General features: G+C 43.5%; 2 protein-coding genes across 7 annotated transcripts in view; one reads left to right on the top strand and one right to left on the bottom strand.

The window, feature by feature from the left end:
* Positions 1-454: 454 nt before the first annotated feature.
* PGM3 (phosphoglucomutase 3) lies at positions 455-18647 on the top strand. Of its 6 annotated transcripts, none has more exons than XM_074895966.1 (14): positions 455-496; positions 1206-1411; positions 2033-2217; positions 2727-2794; positions 3103-3236; positions 3393-3588; positions 5971-6128; positions 7133-7216; positions 7930-8028; positions 8344-8460; positions 9557-9679; positions 10487-10660; positions 11242-11334; positions 18130-18647. In XM_074895966.1, exons 2-13 carry the CDS (start codon positions 1208-1210, stop codon positions 11326-11328), a joined length of 1629 nt encoding a protein of 542 aa, XP_074752067.1. In that variant the 5' UTR covers positions 455-496; positions 1206-1207; the 3' UTR covers positions 11329-11334; positions 18130-18647. The 6 variants fall into 6 exon arrangements, with proteins under 6 accessions (XP_074752067.1, XP_074752066.1, XP_074752065.1 ...); XM_074895965.1 differs by lacking the exon at positions 18130-18647 and adding an exon at positions 17565-18104; XM_074895964.1 differs by lacking the exon at positions 18130-18647 and adding an exon at positions 16987-17120.
* DOP1A (DOP1 leucine zipper like protein A) overlaps positions 12512-19147 on the bottom strand; it is a 68471-nt gene continuing 61835 nt past the window's right edge. Inside the window, exons 36-39 of the mRNA XM_074895957.1 lie at positions 18648-18812; positions 16969-17098; positions 14977-15036; positions 12512-12817 (exon numbers count right to left, since the gene is read on the bottom strand). Of these exons, the coding sequence (XP_074752058.1) occupies positions 12512-12817; positions 14977-15036; positions 16969-17098; positions 18648-18812 (661 nt within the window). The remainder of the gene's footprint in view (positions 12818-14976; positions 15037-16968; positions 17099-18647; positions 18813-19147) is intronic.

Raw genomic sequence — 19147 nt, 5'->3', positions numbered from 1 at the left:
TCGGCGGTGGGGGGCGCTGGGCAGCCTTGGGAAGGGCGGGCGTGGCTGAGGGGAGGAATAAAATGACGGCAGGCCTCCCTCTGGGGGCGGTGGCACCGCCTGCTTCCCCACAGACTCAGGCAGAGCCGTGCTTGCTGCCGCGCCGGCACCAAAGAGCACAAAAATGGAGACGGAACGTTTTATGTCCGTGGGCTGGTGTCTGGGGTGGCAGTTGGAAGTCCGTGGTGGCGTCAGTGAGGTTGTGCAAGACTTGGTGTGACCGAGAGCTTAATCCGTTCCGCTCGCTCCTCCCGGCCTTGCCGCGCCGCTTCCCCCGCGCCACGGCGGCGCCGCGCGGCCCGGGGCGGTGCCCGGCCCCGCCCCCAGCCCTGACTGGCGACTGGGCGTGGCCCTCGCGCTACGTGACGGCTGCGTGCCCGCCCGCCGTGCTGCCATTGGGCGAGCGCTGCTGGGGGGCGTGGCCGCTCCGGCTGCCGGGGGAGCGCGGCGGGCGCAGGTGGGTGTTGCGGGGCTGCGGTGGGGCCCTGTTCCCCGGGGGTGGCCCCGGGTGGCCCCGCTGCCTGGGCCCCGAGGCGCTCTGCCTGCAGGGCGGCGGCTGCTGGAGCCGCCCGTGGTGGCGTGCGCCCGCCTGGCCTCCCTACCCTGCCCTCCCCGGCCCGGCCCTGTGGCCGGCCGCGCTGAGCTCAGGTGCCTGGGGCGGGGTGGGTGCGCGTGGGGTCCATGCAGGGCACCTTAGCGGAGCCGCGATCCGAGCAAAACATCCTGGCGATGCTGCTGGCGGCTTCCCTGCGGCTGCGAGGCCTTGAAGAGGGAGGACAGTCTGCTTCTGGAGTCAAAGTTAATATGTGGAGACGTGGCCGAGCGCACTGAGGGGATGATGTCACCATGAGAAATGGCCAGCCCATCGCAATAACTTTGTTAGGATCCCTGTATTCAGCCGACTGAGAATTGTGCCTGTCCCCACCCAAATCACATCATCCCTTCGTCATCTGGTGAAACCTGGTCGAGTTCTGTTTGTCTAGTGCAGTACTGGGAATGTAGAGGCTGCTTCATGCGTTGCTCTGGCAGTGGTCCCCCTCGCAGTCCCGCCAAGGGATTTGATGTGAACGGTTTAAGGTATCTGTGGGCTTCAAAATTAAAGTGCAAAATGTGAAACTATTTATAATGACTTCTCTCACTTGTATCTGTGTTACTTCCTTCTCTAGAAATGGATTCTGAAGCCCTTAAAAAATACTCAGCATTACACCCTAAACCTGCTGGACTTACTCTTCAGTATGGCACTGCTGGATTTCGCACCAAGGCTGACCAGCTTGATCACGTCATGTTCCGCATGGGCTTGCTGGCAGTTCTCAGGTCCAAAGCTGTGATATCTACTATTGGCGTCATGGTTACGGCATCTCACAATCCTGAAGTAAGAACAAGCTTTTCCTTAAAAAGAAAGTAGATGAGACCAGTTCAGTGCAACCAAAGCCTTTCATGGTATCGACAGACCAGATCCTGACGGCACTTGGGCTTGCTTAAAGCATGTGTTTAGCCTGCTCCCTGTAAATATGATCCCTGTCATCTTTGAAGTTACTTTTCCCTGTATACACAAGCGTCATTTTCTCTCATGTGGAAATGCTGTAATGTAGGAGACTTGTATGCTGGCAAGCTGGGAGTACCCTTGAGTAGAGATGAACCTTTGAGCAAAATCTGCAAGTTTGAAAAATAGAGATGCGGCAATTACAAATCAGGCATTTAGACTTCTGCTGCTAGATAACATTCTAGATTATTAGAATCTCCCCTTATGTCATTGTAATATCAAATGCATTTCATACTAACATTGTAAGAGGGGAAAAGTCGGTTACGCAGTATGCTGGTTATGTTACTTTTTTGGTCTTGGTGGTGGTTTAAATAAACAGCTAAGCAATTGTTTCCCAGAAATGCGCCGTGTTTAAAGCAGCAATGTGATTGACCCATGTGTCAGCTCTCTTCAAAGAGATTTTATTAGGCCACTTCTGGGCTTACTAATTTTTTTTCTGTTTTCTTTAAGGAAGATAATGGCGTAAAGCTGGTTGACCCTCTTGGAGAAATGCTGCACCCTTCCTGGGAAGAGTATGCTACACAACTAGCAAATGCAGAGGAGGGAGAATTACAGACAGTAATAACAGAGATCTGCCAAAAAGCAGCACTGAACCATCACAAAGATGCTTCAGTTTTTATTGGTAGAGACACAAGGTAATTACAGAATGTTGTTGAAGTATGCTGCTTTTATGGAGGTGCTAATGTTTTATCTGTGGGCGCTTTTGGATTTTTAGCCCTCCACAGCCAGATTATGCTTTTTTTGTGTGTGTGTGCCTAGTCTTCTACCTGTTAATTTATGATTATAGTAATAAACAAAAGTTTTCCAATGCTGTTCCAGTATTAGCTTCCCTGATAGTTATGAGACCTTCCTAGCACTGCTTCTGAACAGGATGCTTTATTGTGGGTTTGTTTTTTTTTGTGAGTACTGTGTAACATCCATGTGTGTTCAGCAGTTTACTTGTCTTTGTGATTCTCTGGGGTGGTGGCTTTCAAATTTCTTTATTGGGAGGCACCTACAATACAAAAAGGTATGGATTTCTTCATATTGAATTGAAGTCTACTGGCAGGAAGTTTGTAGAGTCTTCTTCCATGTGTGCTTCCTTCCCAAGTCCATACATAAATTTCTTCTGCAAAGGTAATCAATTGTATTTGTTGTGTTCCAGGCCAAGCAGCAAGAAACTTTCCCAGTCAGTAATAGATGGTATCTCTGTTCTGGGTGGCCAGTACCATGGTATGTTAAACTTTTGCGATTCTAGTCTGATTTCAGGTTTTTATGTAAATGTGATTCTGTTATGTAGATCTAAAGCAGTAGCCCAGACACCATTTCCATTTTTGTTTATAATCATCTTCTTTCAGGGCAGTAGTATGGCTTTAGTGTAAGGTGGGGGTTTTCATCTTTTCATAACAGAACTTGAAAAATTTCATATGGGTTCCCTACACTGTATTTATCTGTTCATTGTAGAATAGCAAATACAGTACAACTTTTAAGGAGGAATTAATTTAGTATTCTGTTTCTGAATATTGTGCCTTTTATGCTAGACTATGGTCTGGTGACAACACCACAGCTACATTACATGGTCTGCTGTCAAAACACCCAAGGCCAGTATGGGAAAGCAACACTTGAAGGTTATTACGAAAAACTATCCAGAGCTTTTACGGAACTGATAAAACAGGTGAGTAGTAGGTGTTGTCTTCCTCGTGCAAATGTACAAAGTTAGTATCTTCTGTTTGTTAGCCAGTTTGGGTCTGAAGTTTCAAATTCATTATGCCTCTAGGTGTGATTTCACTAGAGTATGAGTTCACTTTGCCCCTTCTTCCCTTGTGCTAAGTCTCCCAGCTCTGGCGAGAGTCAGAGGCACCTGAAGATTGACTGTGCCAATGGAATAGGAGCCCTGAAACTATCAGAAATGAAGTCCTACTTTCCAGAGGAGGTGCTAATTCACCTGTATAATGATGGAACCAAGGAGAAACTCAATCACTTATGTGGTGCAGATTTTGTGAAAGTTCACCAAAAACCCCCTAGAGGTATGTAGTCATTAATTTGATATCCTTTTACCTCTTCTCCAGATCTGAAATTGCAGGGTCTAGCAATGGTGTGTCATCTTCGGATAAGCTGAGCTCCCTGTTTGTTAAGTGACTGCATGAATGGTTTTGCTTGTGCCATGGAAAGAGAATCGTATGACTGGGTTTGGCATGTCCCTGGTTTATATTCTTCTGAATTGTAGGAATACAGTGTGTCTCTGACTGGCTGAAATATGTTTGACAATCCAGTCTGAATGTTAAGCTGGTGGAGTCCAAAGATCAGTCAAGACTGGCTTACTGTTATTGACTTCCCTTTGTATTATCAAGAAACATTTACATCGGGGGTTGGGGTTGCAGACACTTTTCTGGGTTCCTGAGGACGAGGTGGGATAATGAGCAGCTTGGTGCCAGCAGAGTGACTGACTGACATAAACCAGTGAGGAAAATTATTTCAACCAATTTCCTGCAAGGTGTGTAAAAGAAAATCCCTGAACGGGAGGAGCAGGCTAGTTTGGATATTAGGTTATTTGAGGCTAAACTGGGTTCTCTGTTTGACAACTGCACCCTCACTGCAGCTGCTAGCCAAATCTGAACACCAAGGCACAGTGTCGTTTCCCCCTAGCCATGCTGCCTGCCTGCTGGAGAAATGTAGAAAGAGGGGCAGCAATGCGGGCATCCCTGCCGGGATGGGTGCTTGTGTGTCATGTCTGGATCCCAGCTGTAATGGGGATTGAGGGGAAACTCCTTGGTTGTTGCCATTGCAGGGATGTGTTCTGAAAAGAAAATGTGTTTTCTTAGTCATTCACTGAACTAAATGACCAACTTCCTGTTCAAAGTCATAGGGAATCTCAACCTGTTAAACGTTGCAGTTGCCATTACCTCATGTGTTAGCTTGAGGACCTCAACAGCCGTGGGATGTATTGCCCTGTATGAGTGTAGGCATGCAGGAGAAGAAACAGGCAAATTTTGGGGTATAGTTTCCTGTGCTCTGAAGGATGCGGTATCAGCGACATGGGCCAGTTTTCTTGTCTGATTCTGTACTAAAACGTTTTTTTCCAAGAAGGGTTTACAGTATGCAGCGTGTCCTTTGGAGCTCCCTGCTGAGTTCCTGAGGGACTCTGAAATGAGCCTAGGGAGCAGCCAGCTGTAGTTTCTGAGAAATGGACCCTGAGGTTAATGTGGCCAGCATCTTAAAGAAAAGAAAGATGTACCTTAATAAAAGAGCAGTTTGTTTTTGTGGCATTGCTGTCGAGTGGTGACTGCTTCCTAGCTGTTTCCTGTGGGCATTACACCTGACAAGTTGCTGAGGCAGGTACTCCTTATGCATTATGTACATTGTTGTATAAACTGAACGTCAAGCAAAATAAACATGAGCCAGCATATCTACTTGTGTGGTTTTTGTGCAGCAATGTGAGATCTTGGTGATGGTTGCTTTAGAGTGAGCGGGGTTGTTTTTTCAATGGTAAGATTTACGTGCCACTTCAGTGATGGCTTTGCTGGCATGGGGGTACACGCTTGTCTTGTGTTAGGAAAGTGTGTCTGTCTGCTGTGAAAGGAAGCAAAGAGATGCAGATCTGTTAGGTGAGAATGGAATAAAATTAAACAAACCTGAAATATTTCCTGAAGAAAAGCATTTTTGATGCAAGGGAAAAAGAATTCCCATGTGTCTTGGAGGGTGAAGCACATAGTAGTGTTACACCAAGAGTGCGCAGTGGACCTGTGGTGTGCCAGGAAATGTAGGTGACATGGCTCTGCAGCCCTCCGCCTCAGTGTGCAACATGTCGTGGCCCCACTCCCACGAGTGGTAAGGGAGGGCTGAGTGAGTGCCCCGGTGCCCGGCAGGCCCCCGGCTGTCACTCGGCAAACACTGGCTCACTCAGCTGCGCGGCGGGGGGAGGCGATCTGCCCCTGTCCCATCTGCCTCTGTCCGTGGGTGATGTGTGTGAGTCCGTGTGCTCTGTGCTGGCCAAGGACGTGAGAAAAGGGGTGGGTGTTCTTCTGCTGCAAGGTTTTTAACCATGTGCTGTGACTGACATTCAGCGCTTGTTTCCAAAATTTAGAGATGTGACTACACACAGTAGTTCTGGGACTCATTTTTGTACACATCTGGGGAGAAGGTGTAGCATAATAAATGTTTAGAGAACCTGCATTTTTTATATTAGTATTTATATTTTTGATCTGAATATGAAATTTTCAGTTGCCATTCAATACAGCTTCCCTGTTGCAAGCCTCTTAGGAAAAGCAGTGTCTGGTTTCAGGGCACTAGTTTTGCGTGTGTGACTGCACAGAGCTGATTTAGGCATGAGATCCACAGTGGGACTAATTGAAACATTTTGTATCTTTTTCTACCTCTAAGTTGCAACTTTGTAACTCTGTGTGCACTAGGGTTAGACATGAAGCCCAATGAGAGATGCTGCTCATTTGATGGCGATGCAGATAGAATTGTCTATTACTATAAGGACACAAGTGGCCATTTTCACCTAATTGATGGAGATAAAATAGCAACTTTAATTAGTATCTTCCTTAAAGAACTTCTTGCCAAGGTAACTCTAATGTATGAAATGAATGTTGACACTTTTATTTGTGATGTGTAAAATTGTCTACGGAAGCTGTGTTAGTTTGTACGTATGTGGTCTCTCCATATCTACTTAAAGTGAACCCAGTTTAAAAAGAAATCAGTCCTGCACCTCATGGATATGGCCAAAATGTTGTTTTTACAAAGGTGTGAATTCCACACACCAAACAGAAATCTAAGCACTGATATTTTAACCTGGAACCTTTTCTTACTGAGAGAGAACTTTTCCAGTTTTGGTATACAAAGTATTGATATCCATTCTCTTTATTTTGGTATCTTTCATTAAGTTTTCATTATTTTTGGTTCAGTCCTTCCCTCAGCGTTTCTGTGAAGCTTTATGAAGGTTGGGCATTCCATTTGCATGAGGACTTGGTTGTAGCAGTCCAAGGGTTTGTATGTTATCATTCCAAAACACTCTCTGCCTCATAACATCCTCTCCTCACAAGGGAGGGGGAGAAAAACCTTTTCTTTTTCACAAGTCCTGTTAGACTTGGTGTCTATGATATTAAACCTAGACAAGGTATCCTGGTTTTGTTCTTAGAGATTAGCTAATTTCTTACACTGTGGCAGAGAAGCTGGCCAGTGAGGAGAACTTGTGCTTGCCACCAGCCTTGTTTGCTTTGCACTGGAAGCTCTGACCGTACTGCTTGTGTATACGGCCTCACGTAATGCCCTGTGTCTGGCCAGTGCACTGAGCTTCCTGAATCCGAAAAAGGGGTTTGGAAAGCCCAAGCTTGGAGAGCTGCTTCAAGTCAGCCACAAAAAACATGACATCCAAAGACCTGAACAGAATTCACGTTGTCTTAAACATATAGATGTTCTCTGAGCTGGTGCCTTTCTCTGATGTGCAGGAGTTTTAAGTGTCTGTAGCAGAATGTATGTTTAATAATGCTGATTATCCTTCTATTTATCCTATTCATCTGGCTATGTGCCTATTGGACAGTAAAGCACTTTGCTGCTTTGTTTGCTCAGGTGGGTCAGACCTTAAAGATGGCAGTGGTGCAAACAGCATATGCCAATGGGAGTTCAACACGCTACCTTGAAGAAACACTGAAGGTATTCTGTTTTTTTTTCCTGTTAGTTTTACGAAAATGTTGTTTACTGCAAATTTGTTTAATTTAAAAAAAATGCTACTGTAGTATGATGGCTAGGAAAATTTAAACTGGGCTAAAATAAATTTCAAACCTGCAGGAGTGACTAAATTAATGGTAGTTAAAGAGATGGAAAAGAGCAAAGCTGAAGAAGTTCTAGTCAGCTTTTACTGGTTTTAAAAAAGGCTGGCAAAAGCTAAACAAAATCCCTTGTTATTTCTGGAACAAGTTGAGAACTTTATGGCTTTGCAGTGAAGTGTGTTGGTAAAGGCTTCTTGATACTCTGACCCTGGTTGTTTAATTTTCTCAACAGGCTAAATGTTGTTCAAAATGGAAATTGAGCTAAGGTTTTGTGGTTTTTTGGTTTGGATAGAAATCTGGTATGTTCCCTGAAAGCAGAAAATGAATTAGGTTCTTCTTGGTTTGGGGCTTTGTTTATTAATTTATTTATTTAATTCAGCCTGTATTTCCACTTGAATAAATGAAATCTTTTTAATCGGGTCTGCAGAAATAGTGAATAATTTTAGCTCTGGGAAGTCAGTAGTTGTAAAATCCAGGTTAGTTTGTAACAGTCTACCAGAGTTGGTGCTGAGTTCGTGGCTCTTCACCTGAAGTTCCTGTCTACTGAGAGGAGTCTGTAACACTGTTCAACATTCTCTGCATATCCTTGGGCTGCAGGTACCTGTGCACTGCGTCAAAACAGGAGTGAAACACTTGCATCACAAGGCCCAGGAGTTTGATGTTGGTGTTTATTTTGAGGCAAATGGACATGGTACAGTAAGTACGAGCATGTAATGCGTGAGATCAGCTAATATGTACAAAATTTTAGTTGCATTAGCTGGAGAAGGAGGTCTTTTCCTTCTCTGCTTGCATTTATAAACAAGGCTTTTCTCACCTTGTTAGAGAACAGACTGGTTTCCCCCTTCTGTCTTTAGCATATCCTCCGTGTTTTATGTGAGGATGGGACTTCATGGTGGAAAACATTAATGATGGTTATTTGGGGTTAAATGTTAAAAGTTCTTCCTCAGTGCTGCACATAACCTAGTTTGTGATGTGGGCTGATCCTGACAAGCTCTCATCTTTTTACTCTAGGTATTATTTAGTAAAGCTGCTGAAACTAAAATAAGACAACTGGCAAAAGAGGAGAAAGAGGATGAAAAAAGAGAAGCAGCGAAGGTGCTTGAAAACATGATTCACTTGATTAATCAGGTAAAAACTGAGAGAAACAAATCACCAAGTTGACAGTCATGGCGCTAACCCCGCTTGTGAGTACCTGTCAGGCTACTGCCAGGGACTGCTGGAGCAGGAAGCAGGGTGCTGTGATAGATGGGGCCAACAAGAAAAGGACAAGAACTGCCTTCTTTAGAAAGATGCAGTACTTTCACATGAGTGGATGTAGAATGCTTTTATCTGGTGCAGTCTCCTGGCTTCAGGACCCAAAGAGGGAGGGGGACGGCATGGGAAACTAGCGATGCGATGGGACTTGGTCATGATTCAACAGCAAGTAAACTTTCATCTGAGTTGTTTCACTAACTTACACAGTACGGGAGTATGGGGTGTCCCAGTGCCCATGTCCACACAGCCCTGGGACTCCCTGGCTTAGCACAGCCGTTACTCATCTGGGGTTGTGCCACATCATACTCCACAGGCCAGCTTTAAGCATCCTGACCCCAGAACAGAGGTGAGGTGCCAGTCCTCCTTAGGAGAGGCGAGGACTAGCACTTGCCCTTGTGTTGGTAAGTTTCCCCAGCAGAGAGGGGGAAGGGATCTCCAGCCAGGTTATTCATACCATGCTGATGTCAGGTCCGGGCACGGGAGCGCGGGAACTTTTTCCTTTGTGGCTTTGGTCGCAAGGAGCACGGGGCTGTCTGTAACCATTGCGGTATTTCTCGGTATATCTTTTGTCTTGTTCACTGTTATTACTGTTTACTGTTGTTATCATTGCTACTGTTGTTGTTCAGATTGTTTATTACACCGTTGTATTAAATTTCTTCTTATTTCAACCTGGGGTTTGTGCCCTACTTGTGTCCAAGGGTGGGGAAGGGACAATGGCAACGTGGTCTCTGGTCCCGGCAGGGCCTAAACCAACACACCTTGGCAGAGCTGTACGAGTACGCTGCTGTTCTCCTTACCACAGGGTCAGACCACCACCCCCACAACCAGCTAACCACCCTCAGCTACCCCAATGGAGACAAGTCAGCCTGGCTGCGCTGTCCCTCCCTTCAGCGGGGAGCTTGCTGATCAAATCATGCCTTTGTTTCTTCACTGTTGACTGCCTCAGTGTTTCTTCCCTTCCTCTTAACAGACAGTTGGTGATGCTATCTCAGACATGTTGGTTATCGAAGCAATCCTGGCTTTGAAAGGTCTGACTGTGCAACAGTGGGATGCCATCTACACTGACCTTCCGAATCGGCTGCTCAAAGTTCAGGTGAGTTGCATGCCACGCTGGCTCAGGCTACAGCAGGCTCTTGGGGCCCCGCTGTGAGCATCTCTTGCCTGCATATGTGCTTAAATAAGCTCTATTTTAGAGCTGAAAAAGCCCATTAAAGGCAGAAGTAGGCCAAGCAAGCCATGAAACAACCCAGAGGAGGGACCAGAATGTCACTTGAACTAAAATATGACTTACAGAAATGATAAAATAATAGCCAACTATGTTTAATGGAAAAACCTGTCCAAAACAGTTCACATTTTAACTTAGAATTTCTGTCTTAACTTTCAAATTAGAAAAATAGGATTTTTTTAAGGCCCCTTTCTTGCTGTGCCACTTTGTGTAACTTGAATATTCAGGTCCTTACTTCTTTATCTTCTCAAATATTCAGATAAGAGCTTCAAGAGAACAGGGTCCCATGTGGTAGCATTCTATTAGACACAGTAAGGGAGCTCTGAGCTCTAAATTCACCAGAGGCAAGAGTTTAAGCTTCCTCATCTACAGGGAGAAGCTGCAGCTTCAGTTCAGAGGCTGACCAAGGAGGCAGGTACAGAACTGACCCTTTTTCCAAATCAAGCAGCTGAGCCCTGTCGGGACTTCTTGGTTACAGGTGCCAAGCAGTAGCTGAGTAGGGATCTTAATCTAAACACTTTGGGCTCCCTAAGCAGAGAACTTCCAAATTGAGCTCTTCTTCAGGCAGCACAACACATCAAAACCCAAAGTTCTGTCTTACATGCAACCTTTTTCATTCTGCTCTCATCATACAGCTCCAGCACACAAATAAATTGGCTGTTTCTGATGCTGCAGGTTGCAGACAGGCGAGTGATTGACACAACAGATGCAGAAAGGCGTGCGGTTACACCTCCAGGACTACAGGAGAAAATCGATGCACTTGTAAAGAACTACAAATTGTCCCGAGCATTTGTCCGTCCATCAGGAACAGAAGATGTCGTTAGAATATACGCTGAAGCAGACACACAGGTCAGAGCTTAAACAACTTGTGTATGAAGGGTATTTATGTTAATCTTCTGCTTAGCAGTAGGTGATGGAGAAGTGTGTTTACATGATCATTTATTCACACTTAACAGATGCTAAATTTGGACAAAAACTTAGTAATCACAAAGTCTTTGGATTTTCTTTTATTTATAGAAGTAATGTTTAATGTTCTCAATGTTTATGTTTAAAAGTTAAATGTTTATAAAGGCAGATTTGACACTAGATTATTTTGAAAAGAAAGTCAGCCTTCTGAGAACTCAGGGTTAAGAAAGTTTCCAAAGCAGCCTGTAAGGGCATGGTTTCTTAAGAGGCAAAATAAAACAAATAACAGCAGTCAAATGTTTAGTCCACATGTGAACTTAAAGTTGATAGCAAAAGCAGTGGTCCTGCTCTTCCCTGTTCACATGTTCCTGCCTGCTTCTTCTTGCCAGCACGACCACAGAGGCAGAAGGTTCCTTGGGGTGACAGAGCAATATAGGGAACACAGCATTTGCAGGAAATACCACATATTTGCTCTAACCTCCTCATGCTGACACCACTGTAATATCTTTTAAAACGTTCCACAGGAGAATGCAGATGCCCTCGCCCATGAAGTAAGCCTGGCTGTTTACCACCTCGCTGGTGGAAAAGGAGCACCACCCCAGCCTATATAACAAATGGTACACCTGCAGTTAAAAGTTTATAACTTGACTTATTTTTTAATATTATTTTCTTTACTAATTGCTAGCATGGACATACCTAACCCCTCCTGAGAGAAGCAAGGATTAATCAGAACTGAGCTTTACCTCTTTACCTCTGTTAGCAACTTCTTGACGAGATGCTCTTGCTGCTCACCTTGCTGCTGAATGCTTCCACCTCACCCCCCACCCCCTGAGTTTGTCTAACATCTGGAGCTGAAGTGACTTAGAGGTGACTCACTTCTTGACTGAAGGAATGCCCAGAAGGAATTCTGCTCCCCACCCATCTTCTTTCAGAGGTTATTGTCACCTTGTGCCTGAAGTCCATCTCCCCCACCCTCAGTGCACTCACAGTAGCTGCAGCACAGCGCACTGCTGCGGAAACATCATCCCTGCCTTCCCCCAGCAACCACGTCATTTGCAGACAGACAGTGCGAGGCAGAGGCTGGCACTGGTCCTCAGATTCAGGTCACTGCTGTTCAAGGGGGAAACAACAATGAAAGAGCATTTGCTAATAATCATGTATTATTGCAATAATATCATCTTCATTAGATACTTTTATGAAATTATTGCTTAGAAAGCAATCTGCAGTAATATAATCACTTTTAAGAGAGAAGGGACAGAGACAAGTTCACTTTCTGTGGCCCTTACTACCCCCCCAGCAGTGTGAAGGGCAGGGCCAATGGGATGTAATGTTTTTGATACACAAGTATCCTCCTCCACATTTTTCAATCCAGGGTATCTACCTCCAACAAATGTATTTTTTACTGTAGTCCTGTATTAACTCCAGGGATAATGGCATTTTCCAGATTGCTAAATAAGCACAACTTCCAATGGATAAAAAAAAGACAAAATAAACTGGAAACAAATTGAAAAAATGTGCACCTTGTATTTTTCAGGATTTTTTAAAGACAGAACTCAAGACAACAAAACATGTACTGTAAAGAGTAGGCACCATAATCAATATGAGCCACCAATACTTAAACTTGATTCAGGCCACATCCAGAACTTTTCTCTTATTTACAAATATTTAACTTAAATACAACATTAAGTATTTCATTACATACAAAGTAAGAAAAGAATACTATACAACTGGGAAAGATACAGTATTTCATTTAAATAGTTACACTACATATAAGCTGAGTAGTACCAGTTTGGTTCATGTTTTTATGACGCCTTCAAGAAAATCTTTCTCAACCATTTCTTCTATCTTTTGTCTTGCTTTGCTGGAGAAGGTCTTGAGGTTCTCCATTTTTATGTCCTTACTTGGAAAACAGTTGGGGTAAAGGACAGGGCTCCCTGAGTGTCCAACACATCTGCTTGTGACTTTGCTGTTAAAAACTTGGCTGAGTACATTGAAGAAAGGCAAAAGCTGCTCAATGCTGCGAACAGTGTAGATGGTTAAAAGCAAGTGACCTGGTTCCCAACTTAGTGTTTTCCCTGAGCTGTCCTCCTCTGGGTTTTTCTGTAAATACAGAGAAATAGGAAATAATACAGGACAAAACAGAAAAAGCACAGGTAAAAATTAAATACTAATGCCAAATAAAGTATTTTTCTATATTCCAAAAAATTTGTCCTATCACTAAAATACACACATGCTGGAGTGCAGCTTTCGAAGCAGATCTCCCGCTCGTCCCCTCACCACGCTCTGCCGCAGCGGTGAGGGGAAAGGGCTGGGAGCCCAACGCTAACGGGAGAGCTGTTGGGCACCGAAGTCCACTGCCTCAGCACCGGGCTGCCCCGAAGCAAGGCCACCCCCAGCCCTGGCACCGAGAGCTGCCCCTGGTGCAGCGGCCCACTGGCTAATGTAAGCCCCCCAGGCTGGTGATAGCCGGTGTTGCAGCTGCCTGGGGAAGGTGTGTGATACTTCAGCTGCTTTCCAAAGCAGGCTGGTCTCTGGTAATGCTTGTGCTTCACCCTACTGCCAGCATTGGGGACAACTAACCCTAGAGGAAGTTAGAATAGAAACAAAGCATTTTTTACTTTGAAGCTAGAGTTCAGAGTTTTCAGGAAGAGCAAAAGCAGCGCTGTCTTTAGTCTGAAGAATAATGCACATGGAGGCTCTCAGCAAATGACGTTGTCCTCAAAGGAAACAGTTCAGTTACTCGTTGTGCCTTCTCAGAAGGCCTTGGTTATGCACCTTCCATTTTGTGGGGAGAATTTCAAGGGAGAGAATTTCAGGAACCTCACCAGCAAAGGCAGCAGTCACACACCCGATGCTCACAGGCAGTGTCAGAACACTGCTGTTAACCTGTTTCAGGTTGCCTTAAATATCTGCATACCAAAATACCTGAGCACTAACATTCAGCTGCTTATATGGTACTCTTCACTCATTTCCGTTTCTTCCTTTGAGTCAAAATAGCATTCAGATCTAGACAATAAGGTGGTATCACTGCCAAAAACACCTTGTTTGAACTGTTACTGACAAACCATGAGTATGAGAAGTAGAGTTCCAGCAATACTGGTTTTTATTCTGTGAGGGAGGGAAAAGAAGCACAAAGGCCACATTGAGGAAAGCCACATCCCAGTCCAGCTCTGACCAGTGCCTGTCTCCCACTGCCCTGGCAGTGCCTTGGCCAAGGCGGGGCACTGAGACCCCTCGAGGCTGCACAGCTCCTGAGGAGCAGGCTTTGTAACACAAGGAGAACAAAGGGGAAAGAAGAGCAGTGAGAACACAGTATAAGGGAAGGATTACTGACTGCACAGCCTTTGAGCAAACAGTTTTTCTTCAAGAGATGATACTTTAGCAAATACAATTTTTGCCCTTTAAATGAAGCAACTGTCTTGCAATTCAGGAGCCTACAGGACATCTGTTTCACAAAAACCAATTAGGTTAAAATTAAATATAAATTTATTTAGTATATTAGTGTGGTGGTTTGGCTCCCTGTCACCAGACACTACTATTCTAGCCCTACCAGTCTCAAGGAAAGGCAGGCTCATAATAAACTAGAACAAAGGGAAGACTGAATTCCAACGGAGTTGTTGATGTCCCCTACTTTTAGTGAAGCTACTAGTTTTTAAAGTTTCCCCTTCAAAAACTTCACACTGGATTCCCAGAAGAGAGGCTTTTCAGTTCAGAGAGGTTCTCTGCTGTGCTTAAGCACTCCCCAGCGGTAAGCACGGACTACCTCCAGCATGCAACAAGCGTCAGTGTTACACAGCAGCCAAACAGGGTGCACATGCAAATACTAATTCTCTCTGAGCAATGAAATACAAACCATCCAAGCCATTTCCTCACGGCAGTATCTGCTAAGCAAACACCACTAATTCATTTATTGGATACTTAAAACAACAGATAATTTGACAGAGAACGATTAGGGATTGTGTGTTTCACACCTGCCATTTGGCAAAAATTATTTTATTATTCAATTTTATAATGATTTGCAATCATAATTCTTCTAAAAACATTAACTTTTTGTAATGTATTTCATGTAGGAAACCAACTTAAATTATTTCTAAAAGGGCCTTCATGATTCTTTCACTTCAAAAATCTCTCAACTTTGTCCTCTAACAAGACTGATCTCTTAGTTCTTACTGAAGGCTATATACTGCCCAGGGCCTTGAGGTGACAGTATTATTATGGCAAGCTTTTTTCACAACTCAAGCATCAAAGGCCACCCTCACCTGATGCTTGGCCATCTCCATTCCCTCCAAAACCACCGTCTTAAAGTCCTCCTGTTTGTCCTGTGGAAGGAAAGAGGAGAACTTTCAGACTGCATTTCATATATCAAAATAATACTTTGCCGTGAAGGCCGTGCAGTTGCTTGGTTGGGTGCTCAGATTCAGCTAGAAAAAATCACCCACCCCGAAGAGTCCATGGTCCAGAAACGGCAGACTCTGGAGCTAGCAAGGCCAGGACACTGTGACAGCACCAGAACTAATAACGGCACTTCTGGTTTGTTCTTCTGTTTATTGCCAGCAGTGCTGAAGGAGGTTTTTAAGCATGTTTCCTTCAGACAACACAGCCTGAGCAACACCATACTACATGAATCTGAGCATCAGAGTGTCCTGAAGGAAAATTAGGATCCACTGGAACATTTTGCTCAGAAACACTTCATTTTTTTAAGAAAAACCCACAGCTATAAGCAACAGTATTCTCCTCTGCACAAAGAAGAAATGGCCTGGAAGTCAATATTCATTATCTCATGTTTATCTCACCATCACAGCCCTAGCTATGGTTCACAGTGTGCAACTGCTGCCAGGACTAGGGGGTTCCAGAAATTCCAGAAATTTTTCTATATTCCTGAAGCATACTGCGGAAGTCCCGACTTCAGGCATCTATCTGGACATACAGTACTTACCAGTCTGTATTTTATACATCATATGTAAATTATAATTCATGCAGAAAGATTATCTGGAGTATGACAACTTTCTAACAGGTATAGTTCACTACACTGAACATCAGGGTTAGAGGCTATGCCTGATTAGCAATCAGTTAAAATTGATTATTCCTTTATACATGTGAGAAATGTCATCTCATCTTCATGGTTCAAAACCAATAAAATGCAGATGTGCTTCAGATACTTGTTTTATCCCCTATACACCCTATAGCCTTGGCTTGAATAGTTCAGATCTGCCTGCAGTTAAGTTATCCCTAAATTTTATGTAGCCATTTTTATGGCAGCAGGAGTTTCTTTACTCAGTGAAAACACTGATTAGAAATTGTAAATGCAGTAGCTGCAGCAAGCTGCCAGTGTTACAGCCCTGACAATGCCATCTATTTGGAGGGAAAACCAAGAATGAAATGTCAAAGCTTTCTCCCATGTGGCTTCAAGCTTCCTCCCTGTTTCCCTGGCCCACGCAGCAACCTTTCCCAGTGAAGTGCCTGCCCAGGGGGGCTCTGGCCTCACAGCAGCAACAGCAAAGTATGTGCCAGCATTTTTCTTTCTTTACGGCAGCAGAAGGAAACTCCCCAGGACATGGCTCGGCCAGCTTACAGCAGTTTCATGGGTGGATCTGGCCTCCACCCCACCCAAACTAGAGTTTTAATATACCTCATGTACCAACATAGTAACTCTACAAACTGCAGGCAAGATTTCCCAGAACTGTTTCTACTGCTCTCTGCTTTCTTCCATTCATCATAACTGCTTCAGGGAAGAAACCCAGCCCTCTCTGGCTCAGCACAGTCTCAAAACTCTTGGTTCTATAATTCTTAGGAATGCAGCAGTTTTCTAAATATTTAAATGTGATTATTAACAAAAATGCTCTTCTACTTCAAAAGGTATTTAGCTATACCTGGTACCTACATACATGACTGTCTATCTGAAAGTGATTTTACATTAAAATATATTACACACTGAAGCATATTTTACTTTTTACTCAAATAATACTTTTAAAGGGAAACTCCAAACTCACTGACCTTAGTCTTTTTATTACCATAGCAGGTTTGGGGATTTTTTTGTTGTTTGTTTTGTTTTATTTTTTGATTGTTTGTTTTATATACCTACATGTGTTTTTTGCCTGATGCTGACTTGAGATTACTCCAGTGGGAATCTTCCACATCAGATAAACTCCTTTCCATTCTTTGTTTTTTAAAAATAAATAAATATTCAAAACTAACCAGTACTGTACATGAAAGTTTTCAATGAAAGGCAAAACTGGAAGGAAGCGACATACCTTTGCTTTTTTTCGCAGCAGTTTTGCTAGACGCACCACATACGGTTTGAATTCCCTCTGATGTGTACCCTGCCTTCGTACTTCCAAGCCTGAATCATCTGATGCTTCTGGAATAAAAGCCCAACGATACCTGTCATGAGATAACACAAGCAGACATTATCCTTAAAGAACATGCAGGCTTTTCTGCTAGATCTAAAAATATGAGTGGATGAGAAACCTAGTTAAGTATCAAAAAAAGAGGCAGGGGTAAAAAGTGCAAAACCAACCCATACAAAACACATTAGCCTGACAAGAAAGAAGAGGAAAGGCACGTTCTGAAAAGCAGGAACTAACATGGCTGAGAATGTGGCATTGCCTTTTTCCTTTAGAGTTCTTAAAGTATTTAAGGATGCCAAGAGCCAGATAAGGCAGAGAAGCTAAAGCCAGTAGTATTCACATCTTCAATAGGTGCAAGTGAACTGAAAACAATTCTGAATTATAAATTATGTAAGTTAATTAAAACATTTGGTGGCACATTTGCAGTGTTTACTATAATACACAAAATGTTCTTGATATACCATGTTCATAACAAATCTATTTATTTTACCTGTTCATAGGCCAACAAGACCAAGTGGACCATTCCCTCCTTTCCCCAACCTTGCTGCACTGCAAGGACAGGCTACTTGCATTATAAAGGAAATTAAGGTTTCTGTCCTTAAACCTTTAGTCCAAGACTCCATGAGAATGCCATAAAAGACAGTGTGATTCAGCATGACTATTGTTCTTCCAGAAATGCACAGTAATAACCTAACTAAAACTAGGTTGGCTAATAATGGTGATTAGAACAGCTTAGAGAACTGAACAAGAATTAGGAGCCAAATCCCCAGAAAATAAAATGAAGGAAGGAACCTTCAAGATTAGCTTTCGATTTAGAAACACTACAGGGCACAAACTGACACCGTCTATGCCAGTCCTTCCACCCTCTAACCCACACAAGCATCTTTTAAATAACAGATTAGAGGCGACCAAATGTCTACAGAGCTGTGCCAGGACAGCAGCTCTGACATGGTCACTACTGTGCATTCTAAAGGAAGAGACAAGATACTTTTTGTCCTTGGTGGCCTCTCATTTCTAGGTTCTTCAGCAAGTGCCAGTTGTTTTGTATTCATTTTTTTCCAACAGAACAGAGTTACAGAGGCACTGAGGAAGTAGTCTGCACGCATTAATACTACCGACCAAGAAAAATCTATGGGGTCACCTTCACAAGCAGGTTTGTTGCAACACCTTCCAGACAGATCATGCAGGAGTAATTTAAGTGAGTCATGCTGAGATGACATACAGTTGTCTGATCTCATGCATTAGTCACTGAGACGTGTGGGTGTATTTTGAGTTCTTAGACATTACTGCAACTAAATACTTTAAAAATAAAATACTTGAATAAATTACTATTACTGATTAGCTCACAAGTGTGGAGAATCTCTTGCCACAGGCTAAATCAAACCAGCTTGAACTCATTTGGTGTGTAGCATCACTTGCTCTGGGGGCCTCTCTGATACTGGGAGGAAATGAACTGTGGACTGCTGTGGGTGAAGGCCAGAAAAGGAAAGGAAATAGAAAACCAAAGATTTTTGTACACTAAAATCTTACCAAGAGGCTTGGACAAACAACCAAAAACTTAAATGACAGTGTCTTCTACTCACATCTGAAACTGAGGCAGGTTTTCAGATGGTAAAGCTAGGGCCAAGTCCAGAAATTTGCAAGCAGACAAGTACAGGTTCAACCATCTCTGGCTATTGTAGGATGTGGAGAAACCATTGCCGCCTGTGTATGTTGTCTCCAGACCAGCAACAGATGGGCCAGAAGTTCTAAAATCAATTGTAGCAGGCAGGTGAGTTATAATAGCCTTCTGCCACTATGGGAACATAATATTTCTTACTTGCCTTTACAAACACACAACTCTATTTATCAACTTAATCCTCAATCTGTAAGACAAACCTGAACATTGTAAGTCTGTGCTATGGGTGGAGTTCTGTATCATTTATCTATGTATAGATATGATAAAATGTTAATATATAATAAACATGTTATGCTGTATCTCATTCCCATCCAACATCCAAGTTCAGAGAAAGTTTAAAATTGCCAGTCATGTCAATATTACTTTATTTTAGGGAAATATTCTTCAAAAGAACAAAGAGAATCT

The sequence above is a fragment of the Athene noctua genome, chromosome 1 (genome assembly GCF_965140245.1).
Source record: "Athene noctua chromosome 1, bAthNoc1.hap1.1, whole genome shotgun sequence".
Classification (NCBI taxonomy): Eukaryota; Metazoa; Chordata; class Aves; order Strigiformes; family Strigidae; genus Athene; species Athene noctua.
Note: the sequence above shows the minus strand (reverse complement) of the source record. Positions and strands in the feature narration are given on the sequence as shown.

Excerpts from the sequence above, each read along its gene's own strand:
- PGM3 (XM_074895966.1), top strand. The coding sequence starts at position 1,208 with ATGGATTCTGAAGCCCTTAAAAAATACTCAGCATTACACCCTAAACCT. Across the intron at positions 7,217-7,929 it reads ACCTTGAAGAAACACTGAAG|GTACCTGTGCACTGCGTCAA; the intron begins GTATTCTGTTTT and ends CTTGGGCTGCAG. Across the intron at positions 8,461-9,556 it reads TGATTCACTTGATTAATCAG|ACAGTTGGTGATGCTATCTC; the intron begins GTAAAAACTGAG and ends TCCTCTTAACAG.